General features: G+C 39.3%; 1 protein-coding gene across 1 annotated transcript in view; it reads right to left on the bottom strand.

Moving 5' to 3' along the window:
• LOC104509145 (bifunctional heparan sulfate N-deacetylase/N-sulfotransferase 3-like) overlaps nucleotides 1-19,475 on the bottom strand; it is a 62,554-nt gene that overhangs the window by 14,779 nt on the left and 28,300 nt on the right. The window contains 3 exon segments of the mRNA XM_010150987.1: nucleotides 86-268; nucleotides 13,706-13,834; nucleotides 16,487-16,672. Of these exon segments, the coding sequence (XP_010149289.1) occupies nucleotides 86-268; nucleotides 13,706-13,834; nucleotides 16,487-16,672 (498 nt within the window).

Genomic DNA, 19,475 nt, shown 5'->3' with positions numbered 1-19,475 from the left:
CAAGAAACTTCAACAAAGAACTTCACAAGAAACATCATCGAGATGACTTTTTTCTGATCTCTTCATCAGAAAAAAGCCTGCCTACCTGCCAGAGAGGGTCCTTTTGCTCGGGGAACAGTTCAAAATACTTGTGAGCCAGCTGAACGGGAGGAAGAGTTTGCAGTTTCAGGTTTGTCCAGGTATGAACAAAGTTGGCCAGATTCACAAAGGTGTACAACCCCAGGCGGTCGTTTCCATAATTAGACAAATGTGTCATGAAGATGCTAATCTTTGGGAAACAAAACAAAGCAAGCAGACATTGACTCTGTACCACTAGATGGCAGTGTAACCCCAGATAATCCACATTTCATTTGCATTTTGCTCTTTCTTTGAGCTGCAAGACTGATCACATTTGCGTAGCTCTTATTCTCCCTACTCTTCATTGAATCGCATCCTTCTTCACAAGTCAACTCGATGCAATCAATGAAGTAAATTGTGGAGCAGGCACTATGAGCTCTGTGTGAGCTAGGAGATGCAATCCTACCGTGGGCTTGTACAATATTTACAGTCTTTAGGTAAATTTACTTAATGGAGAATACAGAAAAACCAATAGCCACAGTTTTACTTTAAGTGGAATACAAATGCAATATTAAAAACGTGAATTCTGTTTTCGTGGCCCAGTAAAGCAGTCAGACACCAAGAGGACATCTGACCTCTCTTGCTGTGATTTAAATCGTGTTGCCCCCAGCTGTGAGTTTCATAGGATAAGTAACTCACCTCTTCTACAAAGCTATTCTTCCAGTACCGGGCAGACAGTGGAATCCCACAAAAATCTGAAAGCTGATTGAGTACTTTCAAATAATTGTACATAAAATACTCCTAAATAAAAAAACCCCAAACCCAAACATCCCAACATCCACCAGTTACAATGGTATTTGTATTTTGTTCTTCTAGCACCTTACTGTGAAATTGCTGCTCAGATAAATCCTCCCCCCTACAATCCCTTGTGGCAACTGCACTCTCACATTCCCAACGGAAGCAAGGCTTGTGCTGATGAGCGGAACAGGAATGCACAGACGGCAAGGATGGTCTCTCAGGGATTGACGAAGGGCTGGAGACTGAAACCTCTGTTTTGCAAAATGATCCATTTTCAAAGTTATTTGTCACTGATGAAACAGTCTTCTTACACTGAAATCTGCAAACCCGTGCCTAAGTGATAGCTTTTTTCCAAGTTTTTTTATAATAGAATTCTCCCAAGATAAGTTCTCCTGGCTAATTTCCATTTGAAAATTAGAAACATGACTCTTTATAAATAAATCTGCCAATGCTATCAATGGGCAATTTCCACTTAAAGTAAATCTTGATGTAAGTCACTTTAAAAAGAAAAAGGCTTATCATCGCCATAACACTGAAATTAGTTCAGGAACTGAAGTTTATCTTTTGTAAAGGAATTCCAGCCTTCAATTTAAAAAAGGAAAAAGAATGAAAAATTGTGACGTACAGCTGTATTCTTTTGTTTCAAAACATTTAAAACTCAGGTTTCTTTAGATACAAAATGTTCAAAGCTATCAAACTTCTATTTTTGAACACCTAACTGTAACATTACGGAGTACTTGCAGTGAATGGACACAGAAAATGGGTTTACTTAACAGTGCCATTTGGTGACACCTCTGGGCTTACAAAGAAAGCTGAGGGCTTCAGTCAGTTTGTAAAATTAGAAGATACGCACTGATAAATCATTAGGATACAATCTTTCTTTTCAGACAGGAATGAGATTGAAAAAAACCCCAACCCTCCTTTCTAGGCAACCAATAATAAGCCTTTTGCCATGTGTATAACCTTTCCAAATTTCCTCTTTTACTTCAGTTTTCAAAGCAGGAGGAGTGCAGCCATAGGACTACGCTGTCCTCCACAAAGATACAATCAGAGGGTTTCCATAAAAAAGGTTAACTTGTTTTCTTGACAGCCTCTTTCTTTCCTACACATGGGTTGACCTCTGACATTTACACTGTCAGTTTACCTCCTGGCAACTCCTCACCTGCCAACAGCTACAGCACTGCACTGCAAGAAAAAGCAAGAGAACTTGAAAAGATTGCTAGTTTGGGGAAAATATGTATTATTCTTTCCCTGAAGGGAGTATCACTGTAATTTTAAGGATGTTAGAGTGGAGGCTGAAATATTGATCAGATATATCATCATAAATAATTTCCAGTATATGAAACTATGTGAATGAAGGGGAAAATTTTATCAGAGACCTTAGTTGCCATTTTACAGTTATTTTTTATGTCAAATACTTTATGGTTAATTATTTACGACAAAAAGAAAGATGATCAAATGCTCATTTAAAACATAAATTACTTGCAAAGAAGTGTATGCAAATTTTTACTTAGTGTAACCAAATGCATACTCTAATACACAACTTCACATTGTAGAGAAGCTTTTCTTTACATCTATATGGGATCAGAAATACTACAGATCAGCTGAGACTATCTTCCAGGAAAATCTGAACAGAAGATTTTCCCCTCCTGTTGATACTGTGCAAACAAATTCCTAGTAAAATCACTACCACTACCTGTGTAAAATCAGCAAACTACAATCCCGTGCTCTGTAGAACCATGAAATGTTGCTGACCCAGGGCCTAATTCCCCTGATCTGAGCTGAGAACTACTCACTCTTGCTTCCAGCTGCAGGCTAACAGGAGTGTGTGACGCTGCAACGGCCACATTTTCACTTCTCTGAGGATGATCTTGGACCACTTCGCACACTGGGGAAGCCCATAAGAGGTGGCTTACAGTACAGGGTGCCAACCTGCCAGCCGCTCTCTCCTACTCTAGGGGCGTTCCTGAGAGTTTGCTGACAACGCCCGCGCAGCCAAGGCTCTGGCAGAGATGTGTAAGCTGATTCTCTGGTTTCCCTGGCTACAAAAAAAAAGATATCCAAGTGCCATTTTGAGGGATTTCACGTTGGCGCTGGCCCAGTTGCAGGGGACGGTGTGCTGATACCCACCTCCCTGCTTTCCCACCAAGCTGTGCAGGAGGATGGAAGCTCCTACCATTACCCTTCCATTTGCAGGCGCACAGTCTCACACCAAGACAAAAGGCAATTATTACTTTTTGCCTTCCATATTGAGTCATGATGCTTTAGTTTTGTGCTACCAATACCATATTCTGTTTCATTCAAACAAGTTCTAACTGATGGGAACGATTACTCTTTCTGTGCCAGCTAACAGTTAGCACGCTATGGTATTAAAGATTTATCCTCTTAAAACCACAGATCAGGAGATATAAAAGGAATGCTTTGTGGGCATCTCAGAAGACTAGCTCTAGTAAATAACACTATTTATTCAGTAATCTTGCACCTTTGGGAAATGCTGTAAAATATAAATAGAGCTTTGTATATTTCTTTATTCCTTCTTCAAAAGGGAAGCAGCTGTGAATAGATTTGTATTTACTCTAACAAGCATTTTAGCCGCCCTTTCACTCAAAGAGAGATTATTTGATTTTATTATTCCCAACCCTCTTCTAAAATAATTTCTTTCAGGGCATCTCTGCATTTTCTTTATCTCAGTGCAAGAAGGATCACCCTTTCTAGCTGCTCCTCATAAACAAACTATCATCTTGGTTGCACTTCAATTCACACTCTCCACAGGATTTAGTATCTTTCACAAGGGGACTGAAATGGAATTCAGACAATTTTTAAAATGATGGTTTGGGACTAAATCTGTTCTCTAGGCAGCTGCTCCTTTCTTGCTCCCACCCATTTTCAGATCAGAGTAGCAAAGGCGCTTTCCTGCGCTTTACCTTCTCACAGATTCTTATAGGCAGCTGTACAATCTGCTCCTTTCGGCATCTTCTCAGCATTTCTGCAATCCTCCTTCCCCAGAATGAAAAGGCAGAGGGCTATGTCTGTTTTACTCTCCTTCCCAATCCCTGATTTTATTTGGGGTTCTTTTTAAATGAGGACAAGCACTCAGGAGAAACAGCTTTCATCTTCTTGAATGCTCATTCTGTGCTGAGTATTTCCTTACTACAACATTTCCCAATTAGAGGCAACAGCTTCTAGGTCAACAAATTAGAGCTGAGAACGAGATGGAGTTGCTGCTATTAAATCACACATATCAGGGAAAGATGAAGCAGCATGATCTGATTTGTGTATCAAGAATAGAGAAGACAATAGATGCTTGACAAACAATTGGCACAAAATGAAAAAAACGCACGTTATCCAGCTTCTAGCGATGGATGTTGTTAGCAGGCTGGGTATGACAGAATATCCATCATTACAAAATCACCATTAGTAGGATGATATTTAAAATATACAGTAAGGTCACTACCAACTAAGCTTCTACAGTCTTGGAAATGGTTGTTTTCCTGACAAGAACAGAGGTGCCTGCCTTCCAAAGGAATGACATTGCTTTTCGGTCCCGAGCATGAGAAACCCCTCTTATGCAAGCTGCTGGCTTGTGCCAGGTTTGCACTCCTGGCTTCTTCCCTCTGGAGTCAAGGGGTCTCTCTTTTTGGAAAGACAGGGGTGAGAAGAACCATTCAAGGATAGTGGGAAAGACAATTTCTTCATTTCTTACCAAGCTCCCCATAAAGGTCTAGAAGGGTGAATTATAAAGCTTCTCTATGCTGGGACAGAAATGATTTACAGTGAGCAAGACTACCTGCTCTGGCAGAAAGCAGCAGAGTGGATAACTTTGTGCTGGGCACCCTGCAAATATTCTCCTCCTTTCCATATATCCTCATAAGCAAAATGTACCTTGCCTCATATTCACACTCCATTTTACACAAGAATTTTGAAGATGAATAGGGTGCACTTACACCTCACTACTATTGCTCCTTTTCTATTTACACCTCCTCAGTGGTGTACTGCATCAGGAGGACTTTTTGAGTTGGTTTCAGTGACAGTAATAATGCAGGAAAAAAAAAACAGAAATGGAAATGGCTACAGCAGAGTCAAACAAATTAAGTACCAAAGCCTCTAGAACAGTAAGAGCCCTGTAGAACAGTAGTCCACTAAGCCAGTGGTCTCCAAACTGGTTTAGGCACACCTATTAGTAAAAATATTTGGAGCATGCCCCCTCAGTGCCTATATATGTATTTATAAATTATACAATTCTAATACTGAAGTTCCAGTATTTTCTGCCCAAGCCCAAATGGATCACCTTGCCCACTCCCTGGGGTGCACGTCCCCTACTTTGGAGCCCACTGCACTAAGGTGTCAGGAGTGGACTGTAACCCAAGAGCAGAAAGACGTCTCCCTTTTCAGAGATTGGCTGTATGCTCTGGCAAGCATCAGGGAAATGAAGGGAGGACTAAGTCTTGCAGTGACACCGATGATGTTAAATAGATTAATTATTATTATGGCATTTTTAATGTGGAACTAGAAGAGTTGGTAATAAGAAAAAATTTGGCAATAACCATCTCTTGCGGACTGGGCACATCTTTCATTCTTTTATCATATATAAATCTACCGCAGGCAATCCAACTTGAATAAATTCATACTATGAAACCCAGTCATTGGGGTGCTTTTGTCATGGTCACTGTGTCACCCTCCAATCCGTGCAACAACATCAAAAGGCAGCACTGAGACCTCCCAAATCAAGGAAGTTAAGCACAAGATCTGAAAATGAAGTTAAATTATGATTGACAATTAATTATGTATTTTCTGCTAGGCACTAGAAGCAGATGCATTACCAATTTAGTATATTGCTGATATTTTAGCTAATGAACAAATGTTTACAGGCCACAAGAGTATGTCTAACTCTCAGAACGCCTATATTCCAATTAATTTGGCATTGTGCACACTCTCTTTGCAGTTCTGATACTGTCTCCATGTTACTCAGAATAGTTTTGTTTCAGGTATTCAGAGACTCAGTAACAGCTGGTTTTGCTCCATTAGACTAATAAAGTGATAGAATAATGAATTAGATTGCAGTCTATGCTTGAATATGTATTTTTAAGAGTTGCAAGATATTCCTTTTAGACTGTATGCTACCAGAAAAGCTGTGTTCAAATCCACCCCCGAGAGATTTCTGCTTGCAACTCCCTTTTGTGTTCTGAGGCCACCCTGCTGGTTTCACAGCTGCCATGGATCTGTCCCCTTGCAAAGACAGAAAGCCAAAGACTGGAATTTGATTTACATAGCAGTGTCCCCACTATAAATACAATGGAGCTGGGGAAAATCTGTAAGATCAAACAAAATTATGTGTTCGGTGTAGTTCTGAACTATTAATATGACAGTCAGGAAACATGGGTTTATTTTCAGCTGTTGCACACACACTTGTTTGGCCCTTCCCTGTGAATTGCGCATTGCCCTCGTGACTCAATTTCCCAGCTGGCACAATTGCCTAGAAGCTATTGCTCCACTACTACCTGTAAACCACTTGCACAAGGCTTTCCATTTGTGAATTCTGAAAAAACATAGACAACAGAAAGGTGAATTTTCCTTACTGTCCACCATTTCAATGTATTTATTGCACACTGGTACAAGGCAACACCTCTAATGAGATAGCTAATCCTGTCTGTTCTGCAGCCTTTCCCTGCTGCCTGATCCTTTAGGATGTTTTATGTTTTGGCTATACCAGACTCTGTCTGGCTTTCATGGGTGGGTTTGGAAGAACAGATAGGAAGGCAAGGAATACTTGTATTTTACAGTCAACCAAAATGGTAAGCAAAACTGCCCCAATTCATGGCAACTCCCCAAACCTTGTTGGAGTTCCCAAGAGTTCCTAAAAAGGGCATGAGAGGAGAAGAAAGAGATGAAACTTGCCTTTCTCACTCACCCATGAAGTGGGCCAATCCTGCCGAACGGAACCAGCCCACCGGAGAGGCCAGGCTATGCTCCCAGGGGCACTACCATGGGATGCCTACAATGAACCCCACACATCAGAGCTCAGGGAGGTACTTGCACCTCAACATGCTTCTCAACACACTTGCCATCTTTCCTGCTTCTCACACTCAGTACTGTTAAATACAAGGTTGTGCAAAGTGAGACAGACAGGATGGGAAGACGAGCCTAAATGCCTTTGGTTTTGTGTTTTCCCCTGTAGTCCCACAGCCTGAGTATTTCTCTTGTTCAGGGTCACATTAAGATACAGTAGGTTCTGCTGATGCTCACAGAAATCCTCTCATTTTCAGTGCTAAAGGAGATAATTTCTCCCCTGTTGCAAGTCAGTTAGCTTAATAACAGCTCTGCTCACTGTAACTTGGGAGAGGTAAAAATTAGAGAAAAAATAATACTTAGAACTGAATGCATACAAAGATTACAATTATTTTAAGATCAATCAGACACAGGGCCTAAACTGTTAATAGTCTTCCCTCTTGATCAGTACTGCTGTAACCGTATGGAGAACACACAGCTGGCTGCACATTGCTTTCATTGTTGGGCTGTCAACCCTTTGAAGGCTTTCACCAAATTCCTCTCCACAGGGCATTTTCCCTTTTCTTTAGATCTGCAGACACACAGTACTTTGTAAGGAAATGCATGTAAGTGCATGTAATGCAATTACTGTACTCTGTTCTGCTTGTTTTTCTTGGGGGCAGAAAAGGTATAGAAGATTTTCACGAGCCGCTTTCCCTTACGCAGCCATCTTGCAGGATAGCAAAGCTCCCGATCTGTATCCTCCATGGTTTAAAGGGTATTTTAGGACTGGGTTATATATGCTTTCTACAAAGCTAAACTGAGACACTTTAACTTTTACTAATGCTACCAGAAAAGAAGCAGCATACAATACTGTTTTAGACCATGTCTCTCATCCAAAGATCAAAACATACCTTCCACATCATAATTTCAAAACTAAACCAAAGTGATTAATGATGTGGAATAAACTTTAGGAATAAAATCTAAAGAACTGTCAGAATGCAGATCAGGTATACTCCATTTCATACTGTTCATCTGCTTCATGATTTTTATTTTTATTATTGAAACTTTGCACTTAGAAAAACAGTTAAGCTTTTCCATACTGAAAATGAATAAAACTAAGAGGTCTGTCTGGAATTTGGCCTTTTTATCTAGTGCAGCATGCTGTCTACAGAAGCAGATGGTATCAGATACATAAGAGGAAAGTACAGGATACTCTGCAGCTGGGAGATGTGTGAAAAACAATCCCCTATAAAAGTCTTCCCTGCTTTCAAGGGTTACATAAAGCACGGAAGTTTATATGGAATCCATGTCTTACCAACTACTACAGGCATGAATATCCAATCAAGTTTAATTCTGTATTTCAAATCTTGGGAAGTTCTTGATGTCAAAAATACTACCTTTGAGGAAGATCCCAATACAATTCTCATTTAAATTCTCATCCTCTTTTAATTGGCTATCCTCTGGTTTTTTGTTTCAAGACAGGTAACAAGAGTTCATTGTTTAGCTTCTTCATACAATTTCATAGTTACTTCTGCCATCTCTCTTCAAATATAATCAATCTTGACAATTTTTGATTTCTCTTCAAAGTGGAGATTTTCTCAGTCCTCCATATCCCCCTTCAGTCAACTGCTTACAGTTTTGCCTATAACATTGAGTCTGCAGAGTACCATGGATTTCCAGAACTTCATTACAGAATATTCTTTTCCACTCTATTCTTCCACAGTGTCTCAATGCCTTAAAGAATAAGGAACATGATATACCTACTGTCCGGGTTTCAGCTGGGATAAAGTTAATTTTCTCCCTAGTAGCTGGTATAGTGCTGTGATTTGGATCTGGGATGTGAATAATGTTGATAACACACTGATGGCTTAGTTGTTGCTGAGCAGTACTTATACCAAGTCAAGGACTTCTCAGCTTCCCACACTGCCCTGACAGCTAGGAGGCTGGGGGGCACAACCAGGACAGCTGACCCCCACTGGCCAAATGGGATATTCCATACCATATGACGTCATGCTGAACATATAAACTGGGTGGAGTTGGCTGGGGCATGGTGGCTGCTGCTCAGAAACAGCTGGGCATCCATCAGGTGGTAAGCAATTGTATTGTACAACACTTGTTTTGTATATTCTTTTTATTACTACTACTACTACTATTATTATTTGCCCTTTCTTTTCTGTCCTATTAAACTGCCTTTAACTCAACCCACAAGTTCTACCTTTTTTTCTGATTCTCTCCCTCATCCCACTGTGGAGGGAGTGAGCAAACAGCTGTGTGGTGTTTTGCTGCCTGCCAGGTTAAACCACAACAACCTATGTATTATCCCACTAATGATGAGAAAAATTCCACTGACTTTGCTGTGCAAAATGTGCAGATCCACTGCTTAGTGTTCATTTCAAAGAACCCGCATAGACAAACGCCCAGATAGGAACCTTTCTTTTCTGCTACTGGGCTATAACACGCTGTTCATAATCATGCCTGTTTCAATTGGCTAACTATAAGCATGTCTCATACAACAGTGAACTCCTTTTCCTATTGCCTGTGTAGCACAGAGTAAGCTCATGCATCTGCATCAACTTCGGTTGCTGCCCATGCAGCCTCAAGGAGAACAAGAGCTGTTCAACATGTTTGCCTCTTACTCCGTAGCCTCCACCAGCCCCGTGGGACAGGTGAATGAATTTCAAGTGTTCATCAGACAATAGCTGCTCTAATAGCTCAGCTCTAATAGCTGCTCTCATGGGAGAACATGTACATCATTAGAGAAAATGCTACAGTACGCAGTGCTGTCCTCAGCAGAATCCTGTTCCAGTCACAATTTTACTTTTCCTGGAAAGATGGAGGGTGTATAGCCTTAACGTATATGTGTTATCGTAACGTACAGCTACTCACCGAGACAGTCAGATTTGTTATGTTCCTGTTAATGCTTGAGCAGTACTGTTACATATCAAATAAATAATTTTGCAATTGATAGCCTTAGTTACTCGCTTAATCAAAGTTTGGTATTTAAATCCATTGCAACACGTGTGCAAGCTAAAAATAGTTAATTTTTAACTTAGGTCTCTGAAAACTTTATTACGTCAGTGCTTTTTGAACTTCTCTGGTCTTAGTTCTTACTTTGCTTATTTTATGGTACATGTTCCACATCAACTACTACAGAAAGAACGGCTATGGCACAGACGGGTAACTACTACAGACACATTTTCATAAAAAAGCTGTATGTACGTATGTTCCCAGCTGCAGATGAGGAAAACGCTCAGTGGCAGACAGAAAGAAATATTCACATAGCTTTATAATGGCATGTTCAGTTCACCTATGTTTAGTTTGGCCTGGTTCTTAGGTCTAATTGTTCTCAGAGCAGTTCAGAAGTATGGATGGAGCCTTGTCAGCATTGATAAGAGATTTACCAGCAAAGCTGAGAAGAAATGATACACTTGATGGCAGTGTCTACACCTATCTCAACATTATATAGAGCTCAAAATCTAATTGCTGACTTCCTTCATCTTTTACGAGACATATTTAGGAGAAAGGTACAATTTCATTCTAAGAGACATTTAACGGAAGTTTGTTTTATTAATCCAAGAACTTCCCTGAAAACTGCAGAGATAGATGAATCTGAAGTCACTGAAGATTCTAACAAGTTTATCAGGAAAAATACTGGATAGAATGTTTTCAAGCCAGTACACTGCTAGCAAAACCAGTAGCAACATGAAACATGAAAACCAAGATAGAGAGCTGTCTGAGTGGGTAAGATATGCATCACTAAAGACGTCTACAATGAACGTTTTCCTTGTGTCTTTGCTGCAGAATTCCCTGGCTAAATCAGTGCAAGTCACACGACCTCCCTCAAAGCCAGTTATTCAACCAATAATGTGGGGAAAATAATGCCTATGTACAAATAGTACGGAGTTGCTGAAGAATTTCCTTTTTTTCCTCTTTTTTCTTCTGTAAAACATTTTGTGCAGGATCCTGATACAGCATGATCTGGCCTAAGGACTGCTGAAGTCAGCAAGATCTTTAGACAGACATACAAAATTATTATTGGAAGAGTAGGCAGATAGCGAGTTATAGTACTACTCAGGCTCTTTTTCAGCTTGGTGGCACTTCAGCATTCTAGACGCCTTATGAACACAACGGGCACAGCTCTCAAGATCACTTCACAGCTACCACCAGACCGCACTCGGGCCAGCAGTGTGGGGACAGAACTGCACACCACATAAATACAGCTTGCCAACCACAGGATTAGCTGCTCCAACAAACCAGCTCTTAGTTCCCATATAAACTATAACTGGCAGAAACCATTTGCAGAGCAGGATTTCCCGATGCTTTTCTTACCTGCGGGACTGCTAACTGTTCAATGCCCTGGGAACAGGGCAATAATGCTGGTTCTCATGTCAAAAGTTTACAGATGCACATATGGTCCTGTGTTTCTTTGTGGTTTATTCCGCAGATTGTGGTTGAACTAGCACACCATAAGGAAGCACAGCCTCTCTTGTGAACAGCTACCATTACACAGCCAAACCACAAAGAAATTTGGGGCTTTACTCTTAGGGGCATTTATTTCAGTGTAGGGTACTCAAGTTTCTAAAGCCTCAGCCTAGTAACCTACACCTCAGAAACTATATTCACTTAACATCAGTGAAACCAGGAGATGTAATGAAGGCCTTAGTTAAGATTTAAATGTAATTTACACCCACATTTTCTGTTTTTGGAAACTAAATATTTACGTACCCATTACTGAGAATATTATTTAGCTGACACTGTAATGATTCCCAGGTAATGTTTCTTCTTTATAGTTTTACATCAGTGAGAAATAACATTTAGAAAATGTCTCACAGCAGAGTTTTTGAATCCTCTGAAAAGCTGGGTGTTTCACACTAAGAAATCCCAGTAATTTTAATGAAAACACAAGAAAGCTTATGGAATCCAAACTGCCACTTCGTAATTAGACAAATTCCTAAAGCCACTAGGTTTTCATTTTAATGTCTAATCTTTGCCCAACCCTGACTTGCAAATTATGGTATAAATCCATGTAATAATTAAAACCCAGAAAAATGTAAACCCACATCTTTAAATTGATTACATGCCAGGTTCATGCTTAGACCTTCACAAACAGTTTATAAGCAGATATTTAAAACCAGATGCATCACCTTGTCAAAGGCACTCCTTAAAAGGATTGCAACAATTTGACTTGGGCAAATTTTGGCCCGATAATAATTTACAGTTCTACTTACAAGTAGTGCATTTAACGTCTATTCTTTTAGCCTGTACTGTATTGGGGATATCATGTTTCTCAGAACCAGGTGATCATACAGCCTACGCTGCAGTGCATAAACCAACAACCTGATTGTAATATATAAAAAGGCATCACTGTACTCACATTCAAGGACGTTAGGCAGGCAGGCGTGATCAGACTCCTACTATTAATACCAACAACCACGACTGTTTCACTGCTTATCTTGTCTTCCCCCCCATTCTCTTCATTCTTTTAATTTGAAAGGCTTATGCCTTGAGCAACCATATTAAATTTTGACGTTTCCCTACTGTTGCTAAGATGGTAAAATAGTTTTTGGCAAAGTCGTTGCTATGTTTCAATATGGAATACAGTTTTTCCTGACTCAAAATGTTGTTACTATATGTCTTCCTCTAAGTCGCCTTTGTTAAACTACTAACTCTGAGTTAAAATCCAGATATTGCCTAAGCACTGCTATGGTACCTATGCTCTCCATCTAAGGAATGTTCCAGATCTCACCTCAGTTAACAAGCTGTGTCTGAAATGACACACATCATCGAAGTTAGGGCTGGGACTACTGCCATTCTCTAGAAGGGAGACCACATTTGTGCTGAGGAAGTGATGTTTTTATTTCCTAATTCTGCTGGGTGAATGTGAAAAGGAGAACAAAACACAGTAACTGCTCTCCAAGAACCACAACCATAGCCTGAAAGAATTTGAGGCTTGAAAAACAGACCTGCATATAAATTGCTGAAGTAGCTGACAGAGGTTTTTTTCCTTTGGACTACCATTAAAGTATGGGAGATTTAAAAAGGGCAAAAATATTTAGGCTATTATTCCACAGGATTTGAGTGCAAATATGTTTTGCTCACTTTGGTGTTCTGAAAAAATGAGTCTCAGTGCTTACATTTGTATAAAACGGGTAGATTTTATTTATGTGGTTCATTTGGACGTCAGATGAAAAGCTCACCTAAAAGGTTGTCTAAAAGGTCAGTTTTGATGCAAGTGACCTAATCCCATGTCATTTTGAAGTACTATACTGTTCTCTCTGTCAGTATTCTGTAGTTTCATAGCCTAGTTTGTTGTTTATTCTTCCCTTAAAGATAAAGGAAAGGTTAAGCAGATGTATTAACTACATGGTTCATTTACATGGATCTTTTCTTTGCAGTTACTGTGAGTCAGCAATTCATTCTCAAAACAGACTTAAGTGCAAGCACTCCTTGCTTTCAGCTTTCCCAAACCAATGAGTGTTCCCAACACTTCTGATCATGGATTTGCAGAGCAGGAAAATGGACTTCACCTGAGGTGCTCTTCTCATAGTAGGCTCAGTTCTAAATGCTTGAATTCTTTCAAAAATTAAACCTCAGGGTTCTTATTTCATGCAAAGTAAGGAAGAAAAAGAAAGGTCGCTACTACTGCATTACTAACAAAACGGTTGTCAAAACCAGCAGAGATTATCTTTGTACTGCTAGCAGAACATACATAATATTAGATCTTAATCCACTGAAGAAGCAGAAGAGCTCACTGTAACTAATCATTACTATTTGGAGATGCAGCTGATTAACCCTGAAGTATTCAGTAACTTCTCCTTTTGCTAATTTTTAAAAAAACATTTCAAAATCACACTGTACTTACTGGATTGAGAACCACTGTGAAGAACAACTCTCCTCCTTGAATACTTTTGTCTAGTTCCTTTGGGCCTCCTGGGTACTCCTTATAGAAAATTGTGTGGGTGAATAAGCCACAAGTTTGCCTAGGAAGCACCTGAATTTATTAAAAGAAAAAAAAATGAAGAGAAAGTCACAGACCAAAAATGTTTTAAACCTTTAACGAGATAATAAATGCCAGATACACATAACTGATAGTGTTCCTTTCTGATAACTGCTGGGTAGATTTGGCATCACAACTTTGCCAGAAATCGATAATGATCTAGTTGAACTAATACAATGGCAGATCAATACACTGTGCTTACTGCAAGAAACAACATTTCATTATCAGTGAAATCATAATGTCCAAAAATTCATCGCATTTTGTTTGAAACTGGAGATCAGTCTCAATCAAGAAGTTACAATTCAGCAACCTCGTCAAACTAATTTTGTCCGTAACGCTTGATCCCAAAACCAAGTACCTGACGTCTGGCCATCAAAGCTTTCCAAAATTTTAAAATGATTTGAAACATAATCTGAAACATTATCAGTTTATATTGTGTTAATCAGTTCCACTTTTTATTTGAATGATGGCTTTGTTGTAAATTGAAACTGGAAATTGGAAGTCTTTTTTTTTTTATTGGCTTAGGCATCACCACCAATAATATTTCTACACTGACACATGATGAATTTTGCTGATACTGCTCACATGATAAGAAAGATTTACTTCTCACACAACTGTGCTGGTTTTGTAAAACCAGTTGCAATAAAAAGCAGAATAAACAAAAGTATTTTTAAAAACATGAAAAGAAGTTTTCTGAATATTAAGACCTAATAAATGCAGTTTGGTTTTCCAGTAGAACTTAAAAATATTTTCTATCAACTTTAGAAAATAATTTGCTGGAGAGTATTTCAATTATGTCTATTTTTAATGGAAAACCAACAGCTAAGTATTGATATTCATGTACAATTCTTAAACTGGAATTGTTCTCAAACAATTAAGTCCAACACATATTATATGACAGCTTAAATTTTTAAAGCATAATCCCTTATTTGACACAGACTGTGGTTTTGCAGACATTCTTTATTTCTCATAGTTTCATTTCTCAACGTCTTTTCTGTAATGTACAGGATATTGTCACCACAGATTGTAAATTCTGTGTTGTCGGCAAATGCATGGAATTTTGGACGTATGCTATAAACTTGCAGATGCTTTTAAAAAAACCTTTGGACTTCACTGATGAAACAGGAAAACAATTCTTCACAGAGGCAGGGAATGAAGCTGTATTGGATGGGAAACGCTCTGGCAAATCTTACACAACGATTTCATTACTGAATGTATTCATCACTATAAGCCTGCAGATGTAAAATATTAAAGCATTTGCCCTGGAGAACTGAAAGCTTGAGACTCCCAAAACAGGTGGTTTTATACGACCGTTCTCGGAAATAGATTTTTGACCCCAGTGTCCTTGTGTTAAATCTCATTATGTGTCTTCAAATGACATGTTTTTACAAAAATTTATGAAAGAGATTTTGAGAGATTCTGAGAGCCAATCAGTCTTCCTCAAATGCTTCACGCCCTCTGAGCCTATCCACAAACCCATTACTTTCCACGCAGCTATTGCTTTGAGGAGAACAAACTGTAGCTCAAATCTGTACGGTGTCCGTTTCTTCCCTGGATGTCTAGAGATCATTTTAGTTTGCTTCATACAAAAATAGATCAGAACTTTAAAATATTATTATTTTGCTTAGAAAAGTGGTATCCATGGTAACTCGAGGACAATACCAGAATCCCGCTGCAAGCTAAGCAGCAGTCTTGCGCTAAGGCACTTGATCCTCCAGCGCTGCAGCCGGAGGTGTAACACAGTAGACACACTAGGATCCTTCCCATTCACCACTCTCTGACATGCTCCAAAAGAAAGTTACTGGAGAACATACCATCAAGTATTTTGGAAAGCTGCTTTGAAACACTTCTCTGATAATAAGGACGGTATGTGAATCAGAGAGACCCTACGCCCCAGTGGTACGAGCATGAGGCCTTCCATGCCAGCTGCGTATGACCCCTTCTGGCAAACACTGCTGCCAGTCAACAAGGCCGTCAACTATGTCGGACAGAGAAATGGTGTAATTTGACTGGTGGCTGCCTCGACGGAGCAGTTGCACAGCCTGGAAGGGGGTGTGGCTGCGTCTGTCTTCCTTCCCTCCAACCTTCAGTTTGCCCTGTGTCCAGGCTGCGCCCAAAGCCGAGCTGTGGGGTTAAGCCACAGTACGAAGGGCAGTTCCCATCTCTCTGTGGCAGGAAGCAGAATGAGGGCGAGCGTGCAACGTTCAAATGGAAGAAAAAATATATTTATAAACCAAGATCCAGATTCTCAGATGGCATAAACTGGCAAAACTCGTTTGCAGTTAATGGTACTATGCAAATTTAAAACCTGCTAGAAATCTAACCCACAACATTCTGTTAAAAAATGCAAAGTTGACTTTTTTCTTGAGATCTCTGAACCGTTATTAACAGTAGGACTAGAACAGTTAACAGCCTGTTAACTGTTAACAGAGGGGTGCCTGGAGGCCACCTTCATCAGCAGTAACATCATCAGCAACAGACTGATTTTAATTAACAAGATACTGTCAAATATATCTTGCTACTTATGCATAGCAATATGTGCTTCTCACAATGTGAACGTTCTGGATACCATGCTTTTCCACTTAAAAATAAATTGTTCATAAAATGTAGAGTGGTGGTAACATGAACATCACAAACACAACTCACCATGATGTTTTTGTGGATGAAGCCTCGTCGGTACCTTGCAGGCTTCAGATGGGGGTACTCTTCTGTGCTGGTAACTCTGATATTCCAGACCTTTTTCCAGGCATCATAAAGTTGAACATGTACTGGATAGACTCCAGAATGGTGTGGAGCCACTGCATAGCCCAAATCAGTTGGAATACCATGCTCCTAAAACATAACAATGACTGCTTTCAATGTTTCAATGATGTTTTGGCATTTCCCAAATCCTTTCTTTGTGAGAGATCAAGAACAGGACTGAAATGGAAATAACGGTGATAGCAAAATCTGCTGATACATAAGGCAGAAGGAAGGCAGCATGGTGAAGAAGAAACACAGGATTTTAATACAAAAGCATTTTTAATAAGTATTTCTATGAGTATTTAGGGAAGAGTGATATAGACGTACTTTACATTGATTCCTTCAACCTACATTAAACAGAAAGCTGACGTTTTCAAGTTCTTGCAAGGAATTTACTCACAAACTAAGAATTCAGAGAGAAAACTACTGGCACATATTCAACACAAGAGGTAGCATTTAGCAGTTACAATAACAAAAGTGTGATTTCTACCACATGCCCCTGCACAATTACTTGGATTGTTAGCTGAATTTCACCGACAGTCACTGCATTTCCCATCTAGTCCACTCAAAACATAAAACCATATTTAAAAAAGTGCTTAACCATTTTAGTGTCATTTTAAAAAGGAGAAAAGAGAACCACTTGTAAAATCCTGAGGATAATAAGCCGATAATGGAGACTAACCCCTTTTGTAGCACATCTTCTATTTTTGCAGACTCCTGTCATTTATCTTGTTTATGCACTGACCTTGCTGGTATTGCCTGCTCTTGACATTCAATATATTTTCTTTCCAGTTTCTGGCTTCCGACATACTCTAATGAATTCTGACACCTTTTCTCCTTTCCTTCAGGTTACTTTTCAAAGGAACAATGAAAAGCAGATATTTCATTGAAAGTCTGATTAGCAGAATACACTGTCCATAAGATGCTGTGATATCGCAGTGATTTAGGAAATCTTGCACAGCCTTTGAATTCTGTTTAAATTTTTTATATTGTTTTTGCTTATATTGTCATCTTCATTACATTTTCTAACCGTACTTTGTGTGCAAAGGTAAGAGCTGACTGATACTTGGGTCTCTTCCTTTGAATAAACTAGTTACTGAGGAATATGAAAAACTCTACGTCTTATCTCAAAGAAAAACGTGTGTGTGACCTTAGTAGAATCCCCCTTCTTCATCTTTTCTTCTGGAGAGCTAAAGTACCAGACCTAAAAAGCTTAAATAGTCAGGATTCAACATTAGGTGTATATGTTATAATTTAAATATGACAACTTTAGTAACAGCTCAAAATGAAGCAAACTCACACAAAGCAGCATTTGCTCCTGCTCTGGAAGAACATGAGAAATAAGACTTTAAGGATGTGAAGCCTGCAAGGGACAAAAGCTCTTTTTTCCTCACTGAAGTGCCACGTTGAATCTAGCGTAATGGCACCTGTAACAGACAGTTACGGTTTACTCGCAGTTGAGAACCCTAATTTTTCTGTATGTCAAAAACTGGAGAAATTATTATTTCCCTCTGGCTATTCATGGCACACATAGCGGGGCATACGATTTTACCACCCTGAGGCTGGTGCAGCTTTTGGAATTCTCGTAAAGCCGTGCTGCTCCTGGGTAAGACCCAAGCACCCCACCAGTGACCTCACTGCACCGAGGGAGCGCGTCAGCTGCTGGTTTACAGCTGGGCTGTGCTGTCTGTAATCTGCCAAGTGGGGATGAGTAAGATCTGGCCTATTTGTTACACTGAATGGGGAGATAATGAACGGATATGCCATCACTTACACAGCTTCACACTATTTAATTCCATCGAAGATATTCCAATTCCTCTTCCTTTTATCTTTTCTACTTCCCTTAAGCATGCACAAACATCAGAAAGAAAAATCTTTGCAGACTGTGTAAGAAATTGCATTCTCTAATGTCCCATTTAATCTCCTTCATTCAGCTATAAACAAACGTTTGACTTTTAAGGATTTTTCCCTCAAGTTTTACAATATACAGTAATAAATATGTAATTAAAATCTTTCACTCCAATTACAAGCCTATCATCTTCAATGTATCAGTGTCTCCATTATTTCTTAGTAACTAATTCCCAAGTTGAGTGTTTCACACACAATATATGCATTCAGTTTGATAATGCATGAGGGATCAGCAACTCCAGCCTCTCTCAAAAAATCAGGATATTTATCTTTGTTATTAATGTAAATGCTTTAAGCAAATGAAACATAATGAGTAGCTTAGATTCATAGAATGGTTTGGGTTGGAAGGGACCTTGAAGACTGTCTAGTTCCAACCCCCCTGCCATGGGCAGGGACACCTTCCACTAGACCAGGTTGCTCAAAGCCTCATCTGAACTCTTCCGGGGATGGGATTGTTCAAGGCCAGGCTGGATGAGGCTTTGAGCTTCATGTCTGTATGTCTATACACAGGTTCAGACATGAAAAATGTAAGGTATCTGTAAGTATTAAGAGCACTGAAAGTAGTGAAGAAAATAGAAACTGATGAAATTACCTAAAACATGTTTGAATACAAATTACTCCAACAACATACTTTAATGGTTAAATACTGTAGACTAATCCCAGAGGATGCCTTAGCTCACACCAGAACTACAAGAACCTATTTAATTTCCAGTGGAGCTTGCAGCAGTACACAGAATCACAGTAAAAAAGCCATTTTGGACACAGGATTTATAAATTTTCATGGCTCTAACTTCAACTGAAATGCTTTCTTTAAAGGAAACTGAAATTGAGCTGGCCTGTAATCAGTACAACTAGAGTTTAGAGTAAACTTGGTAAAATCTTTGGTTGAAAGACAGCATATGCCTTGCTTTCTGAAAAGTGAAGTTTTCAAATACAAATTTTAATTGCTTGATATTCTAGGTTTATGCCTTCCTCCTACACTTAC

Source organism: Eurypyga helias, unplaced genomic scaffold (genome assembly GCF_000690775.1).
Source record: "Eurypyga helias isolate BGI_N326 unplaced genomic scaffold, ASM69077v1 scaffold7404, whole genome shotgun sequence".
Taxonomy (NCBI): Eukaryota; Metazoa; Chordata; class Aves; order Eurypygiformes; family Eurypygidae; genus Eurypyga; species Eurypyga helias.
Note: the sequence above shows the minus strand (reverse complement) of the source record. Positions and strands in the feature narration are given on the sequence as shown.